Source organism: Puntigrus tetrazona, chromosome 16 (genome assembly GCF_018831695.1).
Source record: "Puntigrus tetrazona isolate hp1 chromosome 16, ASM1883169v1, whole genome shotgun sequence".
NCBI classification, from domain to species: Eukaryota; Metazoa; Chordata; class Actinopteri; order Cypriniformes; family Cyprinidae; genus Puntigrus; species Puntigrus tetrazona.
In genome coordinates, this window is record NC_056714.1 from 16,737,980 (window position 1) to 16,759,826 (window position 21,847).

Here is a 21,847-nt window from a genome sequence, read left to right on the forward strand (position 1 = left end):
ATGAATAGAATCTTTATTGTTACTGTTGATACACTGAATGTGTCCTTAATGAACCAAAGTATACACTGCTTTATACATTTCACACATATGTAATGTATCAGTTACAGTTTATTTATGATTTATTTTAGAGGTACAATTTTAGCTCAGGCTTATTTTGACTTTTATTACTGAAACAGACGGTTTATTTCACACACCTATTTCAATAAATCTATTCATCCCCACTTATGTAAAATGATTGTTGGTGTTGTAGTGTTGTTGCTGCTATGTAGTGATCTAGGAGGAACAATATAGGATTTTTTTACTAAAAACCATTACAAAAATCAAAGGTGAAAGGCCTAAGGTCATTCAGATGTGCGTTAGACACATTAAACTATTGTAGTTTTCATAAAAAAGAAACATTAATAATAGATCATTTTGACAACTTTACAGTTGCCAAATAAGAATACATTTTTTTATCAAGTGTTTAATGTGTCGCATTTTCGCATTTGTATAGAAAGCGTTTTGATAGAAAAGAAAAAAAAACACGAAATTTTGTACTCAGTGTGCAAAGGACCTTAATTCCTCAATCTTCAATATTGATGTTTCTGGAAAAACACTCAAATGCGGTGCTGGCAGGGACTCAACGCCAGCTTTTCACAAGAAGCTTTTATATTTATTTCAAATCCTGTTAAAGACAGTTAACCACGTGGCACAATCAGCAGGTTCAGATGTCCCTGACCTTCCCCCAGCAAGACTGCCTTTGTTCCTCTGAAAGATGCCTAAAAGGAAGTTAGTGAAATGCAGCAGCGGCGTGTGTCATGTACCCTTCAACACGCTGCACCGCTACATGCAAACCCGCAAACAATGAAGTGTTAGCTGGGTCTATTTAAACCCTAAATTCGAAAAATCCCCCAGTGCGGACTATGATGTGTGAAGTGCGCACTTTGCAGCAGGAAAAGTCCTTTTGAGCGGTAGTGCTAATTGTATTTAGTGTGTTAAATGCCAAGGTATTTAGTACAGTATTGACACAGAGGGAGTTTCTTGCCAGGGCCGTGTGTATGAATAAGAAAGATAGTTTAATGAGTTTCTATCCAGTTAAAAGAACATTTAACATTTGAATCCAACTTGATACACGGTTTCCAAAAGGGATCTGTAGGTGCGCATCGACGAATAGCCAAGCCTGAATCCAAGAATACACAGCTTCAGGAGACAGGCTAAATATGTACACTTTTTATTGCACAACTATAGACCTGCAGATTATGCAAAATAGCAGAATCGTTGCTCACAGCAGACGATTTTTCTAAGTCATTATAATTGCCTGGGAATTTATTGTTATGATTGACGCGACTTCTCGGAGAGAGTTCGCCATACTGAAAGCCTATAAACACACACTGAAGCACAACGTACTGTCGGCATGTTAAAATCCTCTCTGAGAAGAAGCGTCTCTGAAGAAATATTAATGCTAAAGTAAATATTTGGAATGAATGAACGAGCATACAAACTAGTCTTTTATGTCTTACCCTGGTTATGGCCCTTTTTGCTGATAACAGCATTGTCGTCATGCGATCTTGTGACGCGATCCCTCAGTGTGCGTGATGCATATTTAACCTGAACTGACAAACAAACCAATTGAAAAAGACGTGAATCACATCACACATGGATCGTATGCACACTTGTGCAAAAATAGAGCTGTTTCCGATGTCTTCAGTACCCCCTGCTCAGGGTGTTTGGCCGCCGCGCGCACGCTGTTCTTCAATGCGGCGTGGATTTGTGCTCCTGAGGTTTGCACGCATGTTAGTTGAGCTGAAATCTGATAAAGCACAGCTCGTTCGATTTTTATGACCCATTCGTACTGTAATGCCATCAGCCTTGTAATTCATTTATCCGGCTGCAGTTTGGGATGGACTAATCTAATATGCATAATTCAATGTCGTACTGAAGTCAAGACCTGCACGAATGTGCAAATGGACTCTACTTGACTAGTAAGCGTAGACGCCATATTGACTTTTTCACAAATGAAAGAAAATGTGCTTGTGAGGCACATATTTGCAGTCCATTCAATAGGTTGTCACAATTTTTCATATCTGAGAACCATTTCTTGTTTTTATGTTAAGGCATGTGAAATGTATACCTCTTATGTAGAGAAAGATTAATTTGCAATTAATAAAGAAATATAAGTAGGCATTCAGTTTATATAATGTTTATAACTCTATAAGTCTCTATGTCTTGACATTCTATTTTTTTCCGTCATTTACTCAATTTATCGTGCTTTCCGTCTGCTGTTTTATCTGTTTCTCTTTCGTTTTTTTCTGTCGGTCTTTCTTTTTTTCTTTAGTTCTGTCTTTTATCCGTCCGTCTATCTGTTTATTGTTCTTCCTCTTATGTTTTTCTCCCGTTCTGTATATTTGATATAGAAAGTGCACGAGAGGAGATATAGGCGCTATCACAGATATCATAATCTCGAATGACATTTTCTCTTTTCTCTGTTGTGCTAGTTTGTGTCTGAATAGGAGAACAGTACTGAAACAGGAGATAACGGAGGTGGAGGCGGAGAGAGAAAGATGGAGGGACTGTGAATAGGAAGAAGGAGATGCTGTAGGGGTTTAATTTGCTTTTCTCTAACAGACGGCAACAGCCAAAGAAAGTTAATTACCCTCCCGTCTCACATCTCGACATGTGTGTGTGATGCGACCAGGGGTGCGAGCGAGTTTCTGTGCCCATCTGTTTTCCTGCCAGCCAGAGCCGTTAAGAGCCTCTCTACTTTAGCATGCGACAGTTCTTGCTCTTTTACTCTTTCTCTTCCTGTGTCCCTTTCTTTTCTCTCACGTTTCATGTAGCGGATTTGTTTGTGTGACCGAAGGCTAACTCATACTCCTGTTTCTGTGTGGTGTGCTGAACAGGAACCCCCGTCCCCGTCCCCCCCCTCTGCATGTGACACAGGTGGTGTGCCTGTCCATATGTCTCAGTATCAGATAACAGCATGAATATTGCATGACTTGAAAACACGGTAAGAATCCCTTTGCAGGAAGTAACACAGGAAGTGAAACTCAGAAACTTGAAAAGAACAATCACAGTCCCGCAATGGTGTTTGCTGAGTGTGCTGTATGTGTGCATACCTTGCAGGTGCATCGAGCAGGTAATACTATACCTTCTAGCCCTAATTGTTTTACATGGTGACATACTGTCATGTCAGCATTTACAGGTGCTAGAGATTTTATTACTGTCTGAATTGATAACGTGTGTATCAATTTCGAATAGTGTGCAGTAAGTGATTTTTGAGAAAATCTATCGATATTTACAATCACCAAAACAAACACAAAATGCAATTCACAAATACACTAATACTAGTGGTGCAACTGATCACAAAACTCGTGGTTTGGATCATACTACAGATTTCAATTTTCAGATCAGCCAAAAAAAAAAAAAAAAAAAAAAACTTAGCTTTTCATTTATTGCTAAAAAGCTTACTTTAAGGATTTCTACCTCGGCAGAAACTACTAGCTTAATACTTGCAATACAACAAGAACAATTTCACAATTTACAAGCATAGACGAACAAGCATTACAAGCATAGCAATAAAAAGACAGTAGAATTCACCGTAGTATTCAGATGTCGAAATTGAATAATTAAAGTCCCCCTGAAATCAAAATAAAAGTTTTTTGGGTGTTAGTATCAATATGTTAGTTTTAAGGTTACCTATAAGCCAGTGTGCTCCAAAACAGTGATGAAATTTGCTTTTAGAAAATATAAAGGCCCCAAAATACTTCAAAGGAAATCAAAGAACAAAAAAACGACGTAATTTTGAACAAAATCAATGTTTGTTTAGAGTTCATTTTGGCAGTTCGGCTCACCAAAGCAAACTTTTTGGGCCGTTTGTCTTGGCTCCTAAACACCTTTGGGCTATAATTGGTCTGATGCGGATACGCAGTGGGTGTGTTTAGAAACTCCTCCTCCTGTACGATCGCTCGCGGAGAGAAAGTTTAGCGAAAGCAATTAATTCCTACAAAGAAATGACAACTAAGTTATGCAAAAAGTGATGTAGAGTTTTCCAAACCCACGAAAAGAATGAAAGGAAAGGTAGCGAGAAAATAAATATTACACCATACTACTGCCGTCGTTGTTGTTGTTCTTTCAGGCTGTCATTTGCAGCTTTACTGAGCTCAGTGGCTGGTCAGAGCAGATATAACGCTATCGGCCATTTTAAAATGGAGGCGGGGCCACTCAATAAGTCCCTCCCTGTTTATCTGTTTCAGTTAGTCAAATCATGTCACCACATAGAATAACGCTGCGTGTTTTAAGGCTACTTCAGGGGACCTTTAAGTGTAAAACAACACTAAAATATTACTTCATAAATTAAATACAAATTAATCTTTGGTATTATTTAATTAGCAGACATTGTCATTACTACTTTTCTGGGCCATAAAAATGTCAGTTGCGTTGCTGTGTTTTCAGCATCAGAAAGCTCTTGGATTCCACCAAAAATATCTTAATTTGTCATTTGAAGATGTATGAAGGTCTTACGGGTTTGGAACAACAATGAGAATTTTCATTTATACTTTATTATTTATTTTTTGGGAATAAATATTGAACAGGATTGTCATTCCCATTAATAACAGCCAAATTCATCTGCGTATGTAACTGGATTAAACACAAACTGACAGCTGTATGTAGCTGCAGTGTGCATGTGTTTTGTGTGAGTATAATTGCATCACTGTATCCTCACATGACACAGTGTCCAGTCGCTTGAGGTATAATACAGAGTCACGCTAAGGTTCTTTTACATACGTCATCTTTTACAGAAACAATTACCGTCATTGCTTAAAAGACAATGGTATTTGTCTAAGGAAGTATGTTTTGCACATATGGGGGAATGGGACAACAGGACTGTGTGTAAGAGAACAGGATGGTGAAGAGAGAGATATTATTCAAACTGTTTTGTACAGTTAGGACCTAGGCTGTTTGTTTGCTCCCACAGTCTGAAAAAAATCGGGCATTGCTGTACAGTTTAATGAACGATTTCGTATGATTTATTCCATTGGAATGACTAATTTCTCTCCCCAGATCCTCATGTGTCTTTCCCCAAGTCTATTTTTTGCGGGCTGCTTTAAAATTGAATTCTCTCCCCTGTTCTTCGCTTCTAATCCTTATTAGAAGTTTTATTCTTTTAATTATTTTGGCCATTTTTTCTCTTTATACATCAGAGAGCAGAAAGAAAAATGCGTGTGAACCTGTGAGACAGTTATACTAACATATCCTGAACATGTGCATAGCCGCCTCTTTTTTAACGTGCCGCAGTGCACTTTGAATTATTAATTGATGTTTTTTAAATCTGCAAATGGCAGAAAATTCTCAATTTATGCAGCCTCTCGTTGCTGTAATCTTATGTATCCAGATGAACAACTAACCGTTTCGAAAGGAAGGAATCTGGTAATATGTAACTTTTTAGGTAAACAATAAAATCATATTCATCATATCCAGCGCATAAGCAGGCCGCATTTAATTGTGCAAATAGATTTGATGCTTGCAAACTTCAAGTCCAGCAGCTACGCAGAAAAAAAGGCGTGAGATTTCTCTCAGAAATTGCTAGTAAGATTGACAATTACGAAGAAAACAACAAGGAACATTTTGAAGTAGAAAGGCTAAAATTATATTTTCTAGGAAAATGTACTCCATTAATCTTTTACAGCTTAGAATTTTTTTTACAGTGTACCTAATCCTTGAAAAGGCTCAGAACACAGGATACAACTTCATTTACTTTATACTATACAGTACTTAATACTGTAACCTCACAGGGCCTCTGCTGAGAACCAAATGAGAGTGTTTATCTGTCATATCTATATTTCAAGCCACTCACATCAGCAGCAGTCATATTTTTATCCTGTTGTGTAACCCGTCCTGTCCTCTTAGGTTTCTAGATGACATAAACACTCTGATTCAGACTATGTTTGTATTTGTGATGTCAGACTTTGCCATTTTGAGTCGATGCACAAGGGATATGCGTGTCTGTTTTCATCTTTTAGGTTTGTGCTCACTCAGGTGTGTGTGTGTGTGTGTGTGTGTGTGTGTGTGTCACGGTGATGAATGCTTGGCCCAGCTGGCGTGGGCAGGGGCCTTTGGCGATGCCACTGTGATGGACGAGGGCCACCAGAACAGTGGCGTTACCGCTGTGCCAGTCATAACCTTGAGCTCAACACACACACTCTCTGACTGTTGGTGAGACCTCCTTAGAGACATCAGATGCCAGAGGTTTTTGGCAAGCTTTTGACTGCTTTAGCACCATACTGCTCCGTTCTGTTTGACATTCATCTCTTAATGGTCGCACCTGCGTATATTAGCACACAGGCACTGACACTCAGACGTAATTACTCTAACGCTCCTACAGTACTGCAATAAATGTATGGATCATTCTCAGGAACTGTGCTACTTAAAGGGATACTCCACCCCAAAATGAACATTTTGTCATTAATCACTTCGTTCATGTCCATGTTACTTACCCCGCTTTGTTCATCTTCGGACCACAGACTAGATAAAGATATTTTAGATGAAAACAGGGGACATTACTGTCCCATTGACTGCCAAGTAAATAACACTGTCAGGGATCCAGAAAGTATGAAAAACATGGTCAGAATACTCCATCTGCCATCAGTGGTTTATTTAATCTGAATCTAATGAAGCGATGGGAATTCTTTTTGTAGGCAAAGAAAAATATACCATAATCCTTAATATTATATAAATGCCATCCTTGTTGCACGGCTGACGCAGAACAGCGTACGTAGTCCATTCAGTGGATACACAGTGGAGGCTGTTGTTATTTTTACGTACAAAAAATATTCTCGTCGCTTCACAACACAACCGTTTGAGACATCAAAAAATGTGCCTGCTAAATTACAAAATTTGAATGTAAAACTTTTTTTATCTTATATCTAAAATAGTTGTTTGACTAGCAGTAGCAAGTCATGGTTACACACATACTACACAAATGGCATAGTAAAGCATTTTTAAGATATGGTCAATCATATAATGTGTGTTACTCTAGCATTGATGTCTGGGTGGGTTAAAAAATATAGAAGAGTGACAGGATGGCAGTGGCCAGTGGTTTTTTTTTTTGTCTTTTGATGGCTTGCTGTTCCCTTCAAAAATGGCTGCCCAAGCAGATTCAGAGCACAAAGAGACACACACAAACACTCTTCAAAGAACTCTATAGGTACAGTTGGACAGGGACATTGACAGAAGTTTGGTACGGCTTTCTGGAGAGAGAGACAGAGTCACAGAGGAGAGGCTTTCAGGTTTGTTTTTGTCAACCGCCGCATGCTGGGCAGCCTCCTGCTCAAAAAGCCTTTAATGGACTGCAATACATACTTTTTCAAACCTTCAAGATATTTGCTCTTCTGTTGATGGCAAAAGAAGATGTTTTGGAAATACCGGTGTTGTATCTTGTGTTTCACAAAATTTTTTATACAGATTTGGAATGATACTAATTTTTGGATGAACTATCCCTTAGCGGAACAGTCATAGGATACCACGTAAAATAATTTGGTCCCACTTTATATTAATTGGCCCTAATACGTGGGTAACAACACTTTTGTCACCGTAACAGCACTGTAGTCAATTGATACAAACTGGAAATAGAGATTATAGAGTTTCTTTATGTTTAGGAATTTAATAAAGTAATAAGTTATTTTGACTCAACCTTCTGTTCAGAATATTCAGCAAACTTTACTTAAATCATAATTTATTGCCGGTAACAATAACTTGCTTGAGGTGAATGAGATGAGACGAGTGATGTTCTGAGTGATTGACAGGAGGCGTGGCTATGTAGGACTGCGGTGTGTGTGTGACTTGAACTCGTTGTTGGAGAGAGAGATAGAGAGAGAAAGTGCAGCTGTCATTTTATCGATCCTATGGCAGAGCAGAATTGAACCGTTTTGATTATTTCTGTATAATATGTGTTGAAAAACTATATTTTTGATAAAACTATTAACAAATGCAAAACATTCTGGGCTGGAATATACATTTGGGGCTGTTTTCGAGAGTCTGCTGTAATACTTTTGGACTTGTAGTGTATATCACCTACTTTTACCAACACATTTACTGTCTGGGCCTTGTAGTGAAGGATTATGTTCTACAAATTGGTTTTGAATTTTTAGGGCTTGTCTGATTTCATAGCGATTCACTGGAGCCTCAGCGTGCGATCCGTGATGCAGTGTAATTATGTTATAATGACCTCTCCTTTATCAAAGCGTATCACGCTCTGCTCACCTCCCATAGGAACATCATCCTTCCTTCCCTTTCATGTCTTCCTCATCTCTCCTCTTTTCTCATTGCATTCCTAGTTGGCTAATAAAAGATTCATTTCCAGTCCATTAATGAAGGCAGATGGCTGGATTAAAGAAAGCCTGTTAAAGAATGGAATGTTCACCCTCCGTTAGGTCAAAGGTCAAATCTGAGGTTCTGTTTGAGCAGTTCTTGGAATAATCACTCCAAATCATCTGCTAATGTGGTATAGCGAGTCTACCAGAGTCAAATGTCTTATTAGTATTCACCTTTCATTGCTTAAGATGTTTGGCCTTAACAGAGGTCACGGAAAATCACGGAAAAATAGAGTTTTTGCTCTTTTGATATAAAAAAGCTTGATGTACTATGGAGAAATACTCATGTTCGCAATGCAAAGCTTCCTGGTCAGTCCGCCAAGACCTTTTATGGAAATTAAGCTGAGAAGATAGGTCATTTATGATTTTGTTGTTATGAATACATTAGCATATGTTTATGTGGTATATGTGCTCACGATTCATTGAAGGCTATTTAGTGTTTGGTAATTTGGCTGTGATGTTGATCCTTGTTTCACATGCAAAGTGTTTAGCCCATCATAACAAAGATCATTTAAATATGTCCTAAAGATACGGTAGCAAAACTGTTTCTTAAAGCTGCTTCTACAAGATTTATTTCCAAGGGCCAGAGAGGCTTTTTTGGTGCAAGAAGACATTACTTTATCTCTGGACTTCAGGGGAAAGGATGTGAGAAGTTTCTTTGGAAAAGCTGCTTTATTTTGGTGTGAAGATGATAAAGTGTCTGTGTTTGTAACTTTTTCAGGTAGCGAGCATATCTACGGTAAGCTATTACTCACACTTCGAGGCTTGTATAGATGTAATATATGAGTTGCTTGAGTATGGTGTTTAAAACTATATAGCTGGTGTACGGTAATGTGTAACTGAAGTCTAACCCACGGTGTCTGGTCGCTGGTTGTAGGTGTAAAATATCGTTGGCAGCTTTTCAAGTGTTTGCTTGTACCTGCGCTTGTGTGTAACACCCTGTGTGTGTGTGTTTCAGGTGAGAAGATGAGGAAGTTTGCGTACTGTAAGGTGGTGCTGGCCACCTCTCTGGTGTGGGTGATGCTAGACATGTTCATCCTCCTCTACTTCAGCGAATGCAACAAATGCGATGACAAAAAAGAGAGAGGATTGCCGGGGAGAGACAGTGAGTACATGCACGCACACGCATTTGTGTTGTATAACATTGTGTTGTCATTTTTAATAATAAACATGTCCTAGCACTTCTATTTTTTCTATTTAGGCACATTTTTCTTGATGAAATATTATCCACAGTTAATGAATCCCATAATAAATAAAACAGACAACATTGCGACTTAAGCAACCGAACATATCGAACCATGACACCACTGTGTCGCATCAAACCGAACCGTTACACCTCTAACACATATAAAAACAAAAAAACACAGCTTTTTTTTCATTCTACTTTTTAAAGTATTATTTACAATATAAGTTTAATAAAATGATGTGCCTAACTATTCATTATATTGTGTTACAATTAATTATACCAATTCAAGTATCATGAAGCTTAAGTAGATGCATCATAACACAGTAACAGATCCTGTTCTTTATTTTAAGTCGATATGACCAGTATTCTTCTCTTCTCTGGTTATTGTGTAAAAAAAAAAAAAAAAGAAAAGAAACTGGCACTAAATAAAAATGGTTTCTCAATTCCCAACTCCATTATTTACTGTACAGTATGAACCTTTTTTTCCAATTTCAAGGCATTCCTAGATGCTCCCGAAAGGAGTTTTTGTCAGATTTATCTAACCCCTGGGGACAGTTTTGCCCCTAAAGTATACTGTAGCTAAATAACTCCAAACACCCAGACAGCTAATGGAGGAAGCACTCAACATAACACACACAAGTGAGAAGACTATTTCCACTGAATGTGTGTGTCTGATGGCGTTACGTTGTGAAATACGGGCAGGTATCGAACTGTGTTTGTTTCTGTGGGATAAGAAAAGAATGTCGAAATAAAATCTCATGGTTTTATAGCTGTATTGACTCCACAACCTTTGAAGGATACAAAAGCATTCCAGTTTCCCCTAGAATGGAGAATTTAAAGCAATATTCAATTTTAAGGACCTTTTTAGTTTACCTTTAGTTTTGGTGTCTTGATTAGTCTCAATGTAAAGGTAAAATATAAATCTAAAAGCAAAACCAGTGGAAAAAAAAGGCTATTTAACAGAGCAGAAATAAGAACAAAAGTATGTGGATGGCGATGCAGTGTGAAAGCTTATTGTTTGACAAAGCTTTCTTTGTCACTGACTGACCTTTCTATACTCCTGATCAGGTCACTTTGGTTTGGTCACCGGAGAGCTGCTTTATTTTGGCCATCATCTCACAGAACAATAACCCTAAAATAATCTGCTCACCACATTAATAAAGCACATTTTCTGCTGCTTGTGCTTGTGTCCTTAGCGATGATTATACGATTTTTACCCCCAGAATCCCAGAGGAAAGTCATTGGATTTTGCTGAGCAGGGAAACAGGACAAAGTTGCCTTGTAATGCGCTCAGTCCGAACAGCTAAATCCTGCCCACTCGACATGCATGCGGCTCACTCGTATATACTCACGCAGCGTACGCAAGCTTAAAACAGGCAGTTTGCCTCTTAGAGCAGATGTAATCTCTCACACTGTTGCAAATCTGACCTTAATCTCACCAAAGCATGCTTTTTGAGTTATTAATGATCAAAGCTCAGTGCTTATCTAGCCCCACAAAATACACAAAAACACACACTTCACACACACGTGGCACAATGAACAATTGTTCGCAGACATCTAGGCCACAAATTCTTTTCGCTGGGCAGGATGTAAATAAACATTTGCTTTTTCACCATTCTGAACTGTTTTAGCGCTTTTTTGAAGATCATGACTGGGATGAATATGAAATGTCATATGTTGATATCAACTTAAATGCAGGATTTTTTTAATGAAAAACCATTAAAAGCACACACACACTTGTGCCTTCTGCAGTTCTGCAAAAACTATGGCAGTGTTGTTTTACTGTGTGTATTTAATTAGCCCTAGAAAAAATTCATTCGAGATGAGGTGGGAATGCTACTGTGGTTGTGGTTTTTCATTAAAAAATGCCAAACATAACAGAATTCTCTCGTAATGTGTATGTATATCCACTTTGGACAGATTAAATAAACTAGTGAGAGCGTGATGGGTTTATTTTCTAGAAGTCCACAGGGCCCAAAGTGGCCATAGCTGGAGAAACGCCCATGTGTACTCAATCAAAAGCCAGGGGAACGGTCTTGACTCTGTGTGTTTGTGTTCCAGCTGTTGTTCAAAGGCCTCACGACGGCCCGGGGGAGATGGGAAAGCCAGTGGTCATCGCTAAAGACCAACAGGAGAGGATGAAGGAAATGTTTAAGATAAACCAGTTTAACCTGATGGCCAGTGAGATGATTGCACTCAACAGATCTTTACCGGATGTTCGTCTTGAGGGGTGAGAGTCTGCTTATTTATGAAAGCTTTTTTTAAAGTGAGTTTGTTTTTGTTTAATAAGTGGATTTTTTTTATGCTTGTAACTGACCAAATTAACATTTTGAACTCTGGGGGTTGGCGTTTGGATGTTTGACTTTAAAATAACTGACAGTCGTATGACGGCGTGTGTGTGTGTGTGTGTGTGTGTGTGCTTTTGCTGGGTGAAATGCATGTGTGGCAGGGAGTGAAATGTAAACATTGATCCGTGAAATGTGTTTATTTTCTGCCCCTCAGATTAATTACTGGAGAGGTATTTTTTCTCAGCTGTGTTTGAAGCAAACCAATAGAATCAACATTTTCAATTAAAAGATAAGAGTGTGTCAATTACAGAGTCACAGTCATGACCTAACTTCTCACACACACACACACACACACACACACACACACACACACACACACACACAACGTCAGAGTCGCAACTATCACCTTCACAAGAATGTGATCTTCTAACTCTTATAACTAAAAGCATATGTTACTTGTAAACGCACAGACTTCTTAAGCCAAAGAGTTGAGGGGAAACTGGTTGAAATCTGAGTGAGAACGAAAGAGCTGAACTCTTCTTCTTAAGCAGGATGCGGTCTGCTCTCTTTTCAGCTGTTTTTCATCTTTGGTTTTGTAAATGTGAACATTAAGCAGCGTTTGGTCATACTATACTAATGTACACTAGCAGTCAAATGTTTGGACACACCTATTTTTTCACATTGTTCTGTGTGTGTGTGTGTGTGTGTGTTTGTGTGTGTGTGTGTGTGTGTTATATTTTAGTCAAGAAATGTATGCATAATGATTTACTATATATGTAGTACTAAATCTATATAGTCTATACAGTACTACATAGTCTAAAAACATTTCAAGTGAAAAGTTTTTTGATCAAAAAGTATTTAAGATAATGAGAAACACATTCAGGCAGTCTGACCACAAACTGTCAACTCAGACATTGATAGATAAGCAACATTGTTTTCTACATGCAGTTTGGCTATTTTTTTTTTTTTTTTAAACAGTTTTATGTTGTTTGTAGAATTATGTGTTGATGAGAATTTCTACCCATTCAAATGTGATTAAACATAAATAATAGTTCAAAAGCTTGGGGCCAGTAAAGTTCTATATTATTTGAAAGAAATGGTGTATGTTTTTATTCGACGAGGATACAATAAATTGATCAAAAGAAAGAGTAGCTCCATTTATAATGTTCCAAAAGATTTTAGAACTTTTTTCTGAAAAAAATCATTAATTATATTTTACAATGTTATTATTTGTTCTGTATTTTAGATCAAATGCATCCTTGCTGAAAAAACTTCCAGAAATATATAAAAAAATCTTACCAATCCCTAACCTTTGAATGGTAGTGTACAAATATGCAATTAATTATAGTAAAATGTGCAGATGACATTAAGTGATTAAGTATTACAAAACATTTGAATAAAATAAAAAAATTATTATTGTATGTTTACACTGAGCCTTTTTTGAAGAACTCATAGTCCAAACTCATAGTCACATTTACAGAAGACACTAGACTGTAAACCACATAGTGTGTGATAAATTGTTTGATGTGTCGCAATCATCCACCCTAAGTGTAATTTAAACACCTATTATCCTGTAAGTGTTTGCAACGTCAAATATTAACTGCTAATATTTGTATTGTAGAGGTCAGATTACAGTGTGTGGACCATGAGCGTGGGTGTGTGTGTGTGTGTGTATTTTTCACACTATGTAAGATACCATCTATTTCTGTTACACTCTGCAGTAGTAAGTTCGCTGGGGTGAGACAGAGAAAAGGAAAGATGTGTAGAGAAGTTGTCGCATTCGTCCTTGAGAAAGCAAAGAAAAAGTGTGCGTGTGTTTTTGTGACGCTTCTTTTGTTCTGTGTAATATCGCTCCAACCAGTCCCCCCTCCGTTCCCGCTGCACTAAATAATGTGGGGTTTGTCCCTCTACAGTGGACACACACTCTTTCAAAAGTCCTTGCCTTAAATATTTACGGTTTTAATAAGTCCCTGGATGTTCTCTCTTTCAAGGCGCGACCATGGAAACTATTCCACCATGACAATAATGTCACCCGAGGTCTCGGAGCCAAGAAAAGCTGAAGCATGTCTGTGAGGCAGACGCAATATTCACACGCTCGCTTACAGCTACACGTCAAGCATTACGTCAAGTGTGTTTAATGAACTGAATCGTTTGCATATGCATCCTGGCAGTGCCTGGCGGGGTGATAAATCATTGGGTCACTGGAGGGAACTGCAGGTCTGATAAAAAAAAAAAAAAGGCCACGATTATTGTTGTTTAATGAGTTTTGTAATTATGTAGTACTATCTCTTACCATCTGTGTGTGTGTGTGTGTGTGTATGTGAGTGTGTGTATATACAGTATATATATATATATTTGCATGCAACAATACAGTTAGCCAACTGTTTTTTAACCACGAATTACAGTTCTGATGTCTTGGCAGTATTTTTTGCGACTTGCGATTAACAATGCAATACAATACAATGCAATACAATCACAATTATTTTTAAAACAATAAATATATATAATAAACACCACATTTGTTATCCATATTTGTAGGGCCGAGTGATTTGCCTCAAAATTCCAGTTTGCGTTCCAGCATTTATCTGATATTAAAGGAATAGTTGACCCAAAAATAAAATCACCCCATATATTACCCTAAAGCCATCCTACTGCAGGTGTATATGGCTTTTTTTCTTTCAGACAAGCACAAACGGGTCAAGTAACAGTTTTAAAGTTTGCCCACGGTTTTCAATTTTGAAGCGACAGAGTGGTGTGTATGCTGCAGCTGGAACAGAGCGAGTAAATGAGACTGTGAGAGTCATCGTGTTCGCCTGCCTCTGATTTACTCTGCAAATATGACCTCATATTTGCGTGAGAGCAAATGGTCTGATGTGTTTTGTTGACTCTACGGCTCAAAAACAAGTAGGAGAAAAAGAAGGATCCATCTTCTCATCACTCGGTCTCCCTCTTTCATTCTCCTCACACAAACCGACAAATCTGCAGCAAATCTGCGTGATGCGATCATGTCGACATGCGCCAGGAAGGTTTCCGGCGTCTTGTTAAATCCATGTCACGAAGGATTCGGGCTGTTCTGGTGTCCGCTGAATGTTTATAGAAAATAACACGCACTCAAAATCAGTTTGCCATAAGTATGTCTACTCTATACGTAATTTCTTTCAAAGTATGCAGCAGACTTTGCGGAGAAAACTAATCTAAACCTAAAAAAAACTTAATTTCTGTAATGCCGGACACTGAAAGTTAGCTGTGTGTTCTGATAAAATGATTCACAGACGATTGTTGATTTACTTCTCATTGTCTCTGCGCATATAAGCTAGGGAAGGAAAAACTAAGGCACTTCAGCTTTAAGGATCGTTTTCGTCTGGAAGGAGGATCAGATTCTGATTGGACTGATTTGACAGTATCTTAGCAACGCTCTTCAAACATGTCATTATGCTTTACTGTGCATCAGCAGATAAACCTTTTCCCAGTTACCTCTCTGTTTTGCCTGACCTTCCGCTTCCTCTCTTGTCTTACACACATACGCACGCTCATAGCGCCTAAGTGCTGTGTGTGATGTGTACTAAATTACTGTTTTGCTGCTCTGAATGGAGTAAAATGGAATACATTATTCTGTTTCTCTAAATTACATATCAAAGGAGGACGAGCGAGAGCTGGAGAGAGAGAGATCTGATATCAAAGTAAGATATCTCAATCTCTACGGAAGGAAGGAAGTGGAATAACTAGGCGAGAAAAAAAAGGAAAGTGGAGATGAAAGCTACTGAAAATGTATCTGCCAAAGGGGAAAGCAAGCAAGTGTGTGTGTGTGTGTGTGTGTGAGCAAGCATCTTTATGTATTTGAGCCTGGTTGTGTCTGTTTCTTCCCAGACACACCTCTGTGTGAACTGTCCCAATATTGTGTTATCTAGATGATCCTTGAAACCTTGGCAAAACAGGAAACTGAAATCTTGTTGATTTTTTGAAGTTTGACAGTTGCGTTTTTTCACATTTTGTCAGTGAATCTGGCATTCAGAAATCAGACATGGAAAACATCTGATGTACTGAGTAGATATAATTTAGCCCCACTTTTGTGTCCTTGTTACAGTGTAATTAACGAACGTAATACATTTCGTTTCTGAATAATATTAATTACCTTCTTGTACTAGGGTTAAAATTAAGGTTTGGCACCTTAGGTTTCCTTGCATGTAATTATGTAAGTAAATTGTATGCAATTATAATTAACTAAAATGATCTTAAAACATATTTATTCCATATCAAGTAAAGCAAACATATTTTATTTCAGTTAGCTGCCAAGGCAACATTTCTCATTTTCATTTCATTTGACTTGACGTACTAATAAGAACAACATAACTATCAATAAGAAAGCTAAGACGGGGTACAAAAAAACTATATACAAATTAAAAATGAAAACTAAAAGGAAAATGGAAAAAATATAAATACAAAGTCAATTTACAATATGAATAATGATTTATCATTTTTAAAAGGGTCATCAGATGACCATTTACACTTCTTTAGGGTCTTAATGGAAAGTCTGTAACAAACTTTGGTTAAAATTTGTTAACAAACTGTTTACACTTTAAAAATCAGCTCTGTTTTCATCAAGCCATTCTAGTCCATGTTGCTTTAAATGTTAATGAGCTCTGCTGACCCCGCCCCTCTCTTCCGTGGAGAGACAAGCAGACTATAGATATGTGTAAATGACCCTTTTTAGTATAAGTTTGATCTGGTCTGGTTACAGTTGGACAAAATAACAGTTGCCACATTACTGTTTTAACAGTTACATTAAACAATATGTCAAAACAACAGCACTGCACACATCGCAAGTGCTCAGCGTTGTTTCTGGTAATGATGTTTGGCTGCTGTCTCTTCTAATACTTTTAACTAGCTCCAGACGCGCTCCTTTTCAACTCTTTTCACTACGTACACATTACTTCTCTCTCCCTCTATGACAGATGACAACAGTAACGCAGAAACGGCAGTGAGACGGTGATACTTATTTAGAAAATAAGAATGCAGCTATAGTCAACTGATTCAACAGTTTATCCCAACTTAATATTTATATCCACTTTTCCTGAACTGATGAAAAATCTTTATATCTTTTTTTCTAGAAATATTCGACCCCATTTGACCCTATTTTGACAAGTACTTTTAGTTTTGGAAAGTGCTACTGTTGTCCACAAGTGTAGAGCATTAATTGAACATTTCTGCTGCATAATATGATTCCCTTAACAAGACTTGTTGTTGTATTGACCTTCATAACATGGTAAGCTGTTCAAAAGCGAGTTTGATGACCTGATTGGCTGCTCGGTGCACTGTTTAACAATGCGATTAACATAATCACTGCGATTCGTCAGCTAAATTATGCATTGCTTGTTTCCTTTTGTCTCTGTGTGAGTTTTTCTGTTTGCCTCCCCTGTGTGGCGAGCAAAACGTTTTTGGCTTGTATTTTTGTAATTATAAAGTTGTGCAGAACCGTTTAAAGCATATGGTCAAGACTGTAAACTCACAGTCAGCATAGATTTACACAACCACGCCAACACACGCTGTTTTTATAGTTGTGTGTCGCATAGAGAGAACAGCTCACAGCTGGGAACAATACTGACCTTTTCTCCTTCACTGCATTCCTGCTGTCTGGGAGGGAACTCTGTATGTGTGTGCGCGTGTGTGCGTGCGTGCGTGTGTGTGTGTGTGTGTGTGTGTGTGTGTGTGTGTGTGTGTTGTTTGATGCTGAGAGCTGTACTCTGGTAAAGTAACAATATTTCCTTTACAGTTTGACAGTCTTTGTTTTTATATGTCTATTTTACTTTCTTTCAGGTAGTTTTTATTGGCATGGTTTCTGAATTATGAGAGGCATGTCTTTTAAAAGCATGAGAAAACAATAACTGACACAACAGAGTAAATAAATAATGTATTTGTTTTATAATAAATGATTCAAATTAAGTTAAAAAACTAACTTTTTAAAAGAAGACTCTTATGCTTGCCAAGATTCTATTTTTTATACAGTAAGAAAAGATGTATTGTAAAATATAAGTTCAATTGAAATAGCTAAATTTTTATTTTAAATCATTTAATATTTCGAAAGCAGAATTCTAATCATAAATCCAACATTTCAGATTAACATTATCCCTCAGAAATCATGTTACTGTAATATGCTAAATTAACATTTATTATTAATGTCAGTGTGAAAACTGCTCAAATGTATTTATCTTTCTTTCAGGATTCTTTGGTGAATGAAGTACATAATGGTTTGAGCAAATATGTTTTGGATTAAGAACCAGCCGTGACACCAGCTGGTTGTTTTTGTATTTTAATTTTCTGTTTTGATTCTGTTCTTTGATATGATGAAAGCGCTGGTCAGAGAGATTTGGATATAGCATGTGTGTGTTTGAGATTACGGTGACTTTAAGAACTGATGACTAACTGATCCTGTGTGTCCTCTGGCTGTTATCTCTGCTTTAGAGGGAGAGCAAAAGTAAAAGAGAAAGGCTGTCCTCAATTACTCCTCCCTAATACACACACACATCTTAAAATGTGTGTAAAATTGCAGGGAGCTGCATCATTGAACTAACTCAATCTAGTAGGATGTCCTGTAAATGACCGAATAACTGCAGCTTACGTTCGTCTTCCACTGCATCTCTCTTTCTCTCTTTCTCTATCTGTGCTGAAGTTAAGCAAGATTTGGCCTTAGGAGTCTGACGAAAAAAATCCAGTATAATAATGTGCGTATGTGTGTGTGTGTGTGTGTGTGAGAGTGATGGAAGAGTTCTACCGACCTACGGCTGTTTTTGTCTCTCTCTGATTGCACCAAATATATCCAATTATTCCTAGGGCCTGAGAAATGTGATTGTGTGCGTCTCTGGTGTCTCTGAGGGTTTGTGTGAGCACGTGTGTGTGTGTGTGTGTGCGTGTTTCATCTTTGATTCCTTCCATCTTTTGATCAGCCGTTCGTTTCCACATTGTCACAGCTATTTTAGGCTGATTTAGCCTTTGCTCTCACACACACACACACACACACACACATATAAAGCAATGGCCGGACATATGCTACCTCACCCACTCAACTCACCCACACTTTGATGGTGTCTGTGCTGATTGGAGGGAAGGGATGCATGATCTCCCTGCTTTACAAAATTGATTTTTATAGACAGACAGAAAATCTAGGGGAACAGACACCAAGGAACAAGAACGAAATCTGTGCTTCATTTTAATCAAGCAGGTAGCAAGGCTGACCAATGGGACGCCTCGGCTGCAAATTAAACCATTGTCTGGGGTCCTGAGAGTCGACATCAGGTTAATGAATTTAAAAAGAGCAGTCTGTGCGCTTCCAGATGATGAGTTTAAGAAAGATAGGGGCCAGGAGGGTCTGTGTTACTGCAGTGAAGGGACATGATGGGCTACAACCCCTCACCTTCATTTAATTAATCGTGTGTGTGATGGCAAGCAGGTTGGAAGGTGTTTTGTTTCTCTCGTCTCTCTTTAAATGTTTTAGTGTTATTGTTTTTGTGTACGCTATTAATCGTCGGAGTTGTGTTTGCTGCTGAATGTGGTTTTGTGATAGATTTTTTTTCTTTTTGGGTGATCGCAGGCCAAAATCCCCCAGCTGTGTTAGGACAAACAGGAAATGAGGCAGGAAGTGGAAGTGTGTGGCCCCCTTTTTCGCTCTCCATATACAACAAACACTGGCTTTCCTCTTCCTACCATAGCATAGACTGGCACAGTGACCTGCAGTTACATAATCAACAAATAACCTGCCCACAGATTCTCAAATGACCAATCAGAGCCAGTGCTCTGAATGACTGATTTAAATGTAAACCAATGAGGAAGTCGAGGAATGAAATTTTTATGGAAACTGTTATTGGAATTTGAGTCCAGTTAATTTCATAGTATGTTTAAAAACAATCTTATTGCCAGAGCCTTTCCAGAAATACTGGCTGCAGTGAAGAAAAATGAAGTAACAATAAACAGTACTGTAGGTGGAGTAAACAAGTAATGTTAGCACATAAAAAATTTAACAGAATTATAAAATAACAGTAAATTATATATGTAAATATCAGCTAAATATCAATTAAATCAGCTAAAATTGCTCTATTGTGTTAAATGGACATGATGATGAGAAAGAAAAGTGAATCATTTTGCATTCTCCCGAGAAACTTTTCATTACAAACATTTTGTAAACAAATTCAAAGCTTCTTTGAGGAACTTAGAGGTTTTTCATGCGAACACAAAAGTTTTTAAAAGATTGCAAAGTTTCTTAGGAGCACAAATGCACTTTTCTTTGGGAAATGTGGAAATTTTGTGAGCGAACGCAGTTTCTGTTTTTATGCTAATATGTAATAAGAAATGAGGCAGAAATGCTAATATGCATTTTATGCTAATATACAAAAACATATTATTCTTTTCTCCCATCTGTTATTATTATTATTATTATTTTTTTTTTATCACCATGTCCCTTTAGGGACTTCATATACCCCCCCAAAACTGAATATGTTATCTGTTCTGTTTGTGAAACTCATGCTCATATTCTAATTTGGCGTGTCACAATAGTTTATAACACAGAGGAACCAATCACATTGCCATCATTAACATCAGTGGGGCTCATTTATTTTCATTTTATGAAAGCGTTCAACATTCCTTTAAGCTTCTGTTATATTCAGACAGATATTTTTAGATCACCTAACCACAACACTTTTTAAGAGGTTTGAGCTGGAGATAAAGACGAAAATGAAGAAAATGCTAATAACAGTAATAATGAATCTTGTTTTTGTTGGTTAATGCTGATTGTTAACTAATTCACACAGAATATTGCACCTTACCATAAGGTGCGACAAAACCTGCCAAAGTCGCAAGCGTTCATTCAGATTCTCTGTCATCATTTCTTCCAGTGTCGTCTGTTTTCAGAGCTCCTCGCGCTAAATGAAATGCATTCGCAGTCTCTCCAGCAGCTCTCCACTCACCGTTTCTCCATAACGGCCTGTGCGTTTCTGATAAGTGCTAATCTCCTCTCATCTCAAACCGAGCTCTCTGCAGCTCTTCAGACCCTGTGCGGTCTCTTCATTTGTGTGCTTAGGAGGGAGGAGAGTTTAGAAGAATGCAGCTTTTTTTTTAAATATCTTCAACTTGATGGTCTGCGGGTTTAGTCCATTCTCATAGCCAAGTTTTATATTTTGCAGGTGTAAAACGAAGGTGTATCCAGACGATCTCCCACGCACCAGTGTGGTGATTGTGTTTCATAATGAAGCGTGGACCACTCTGCTCCGAACGGTCCACAGCGTGATGGACAGGTCACCGAGACACCTGCTGGAGGAAATCGTGCTGGTGGATGACGCCAGTGAGAGAGGTGAGTGTGCGCACGCTACATTTTGCCAATGTTTTGAGGACCAAATGTTTCCACAAGGGTAATAAAACCGGAATTCTCCTACAATGCGGAGAACCAAGGGTCATAAGTTTAATAGCTTTAGAGCTTTGGAAACATGTCTTAAAGAGATGTCATCTGCTAGAATGCCTCTATCTTGTGTACGTGCCAACAATTTAGTCTGTTAGTTAGTTTTTCTCATACAAACAAAACTCTTCACTTCTATAGGCCTTTATTAACCCTCAGAGCCATGTGTACACGAGTACTTTTTATGATGCATGGATGCCCTTTTTTGGAATTCAAAATCTTGATTCCCATTCACCTTCTATTATAAATCTTGGAAAAGCCACGCAATTTTTAAGTAATAACTCCAGCTGTGTTCGTCCGAAAGAAGAAAATCATAAAAACCTAGGATGGCTTCAGGTTGAATAATTTTACTTTTTGCATGAACTACCCCATTAGTTTAGGACTAGGGGATAGGAAACATTAATTTTCCAGTATAAAACAAATAGAGGTCTTTCAAAATTGCCACAATTTAAGGAAAACATGCATTAGTTAAAGTTACAGTTCATTAAAAAAAATTCATGTTTGTTAACTGTGTGTTTTGTGTGAAACACAAAATTAGATATTTTGAAGAACTTTCATACTGCTCTTTTCTATACAGTAATAGTTA

General features: G+C 37.8%; 1 protein-coding gene across 3 annotated transcripts in view; it reads left to right on the plus strand.

The window, feature by feature from the left end:
• Nucleotides 1-21,847, plus strand: part of galnt1 (UDP-N-acetyl-alpha-D-galactosamine:polypeptide N-acetylgalactosaminyltransferase 1) — a 79,468-nt gene that overhangs the window by 36,020 nt on the left and 21,601 nt on the right. For all 3 annotated transcript variants that reach the window (XM_043261124.1, XM_043261123.1, XM_043261125.1), the window contains 3 exons: nucleotides 9,307-9,453; nucleotides 11,596-11,764; nucleotides 20,993-21,159. In XM_043261124.1, coding sequence (XP_043117059.1) covers nucleotides 9,315-9,453; nucleotides 11,596-11,764; nucleotides 20,993-21,159 — 475 coding nt within the window. In that variant the 5' untranslated portion in view covers nucleotides 9,307-9,314. The remainder of the gene's footprint in view (nucleotides 1-9,306; nucleotides 9,454-11,595; nucleotides 11,765-20,992; nucleotides 21,160-21,847) is intronic.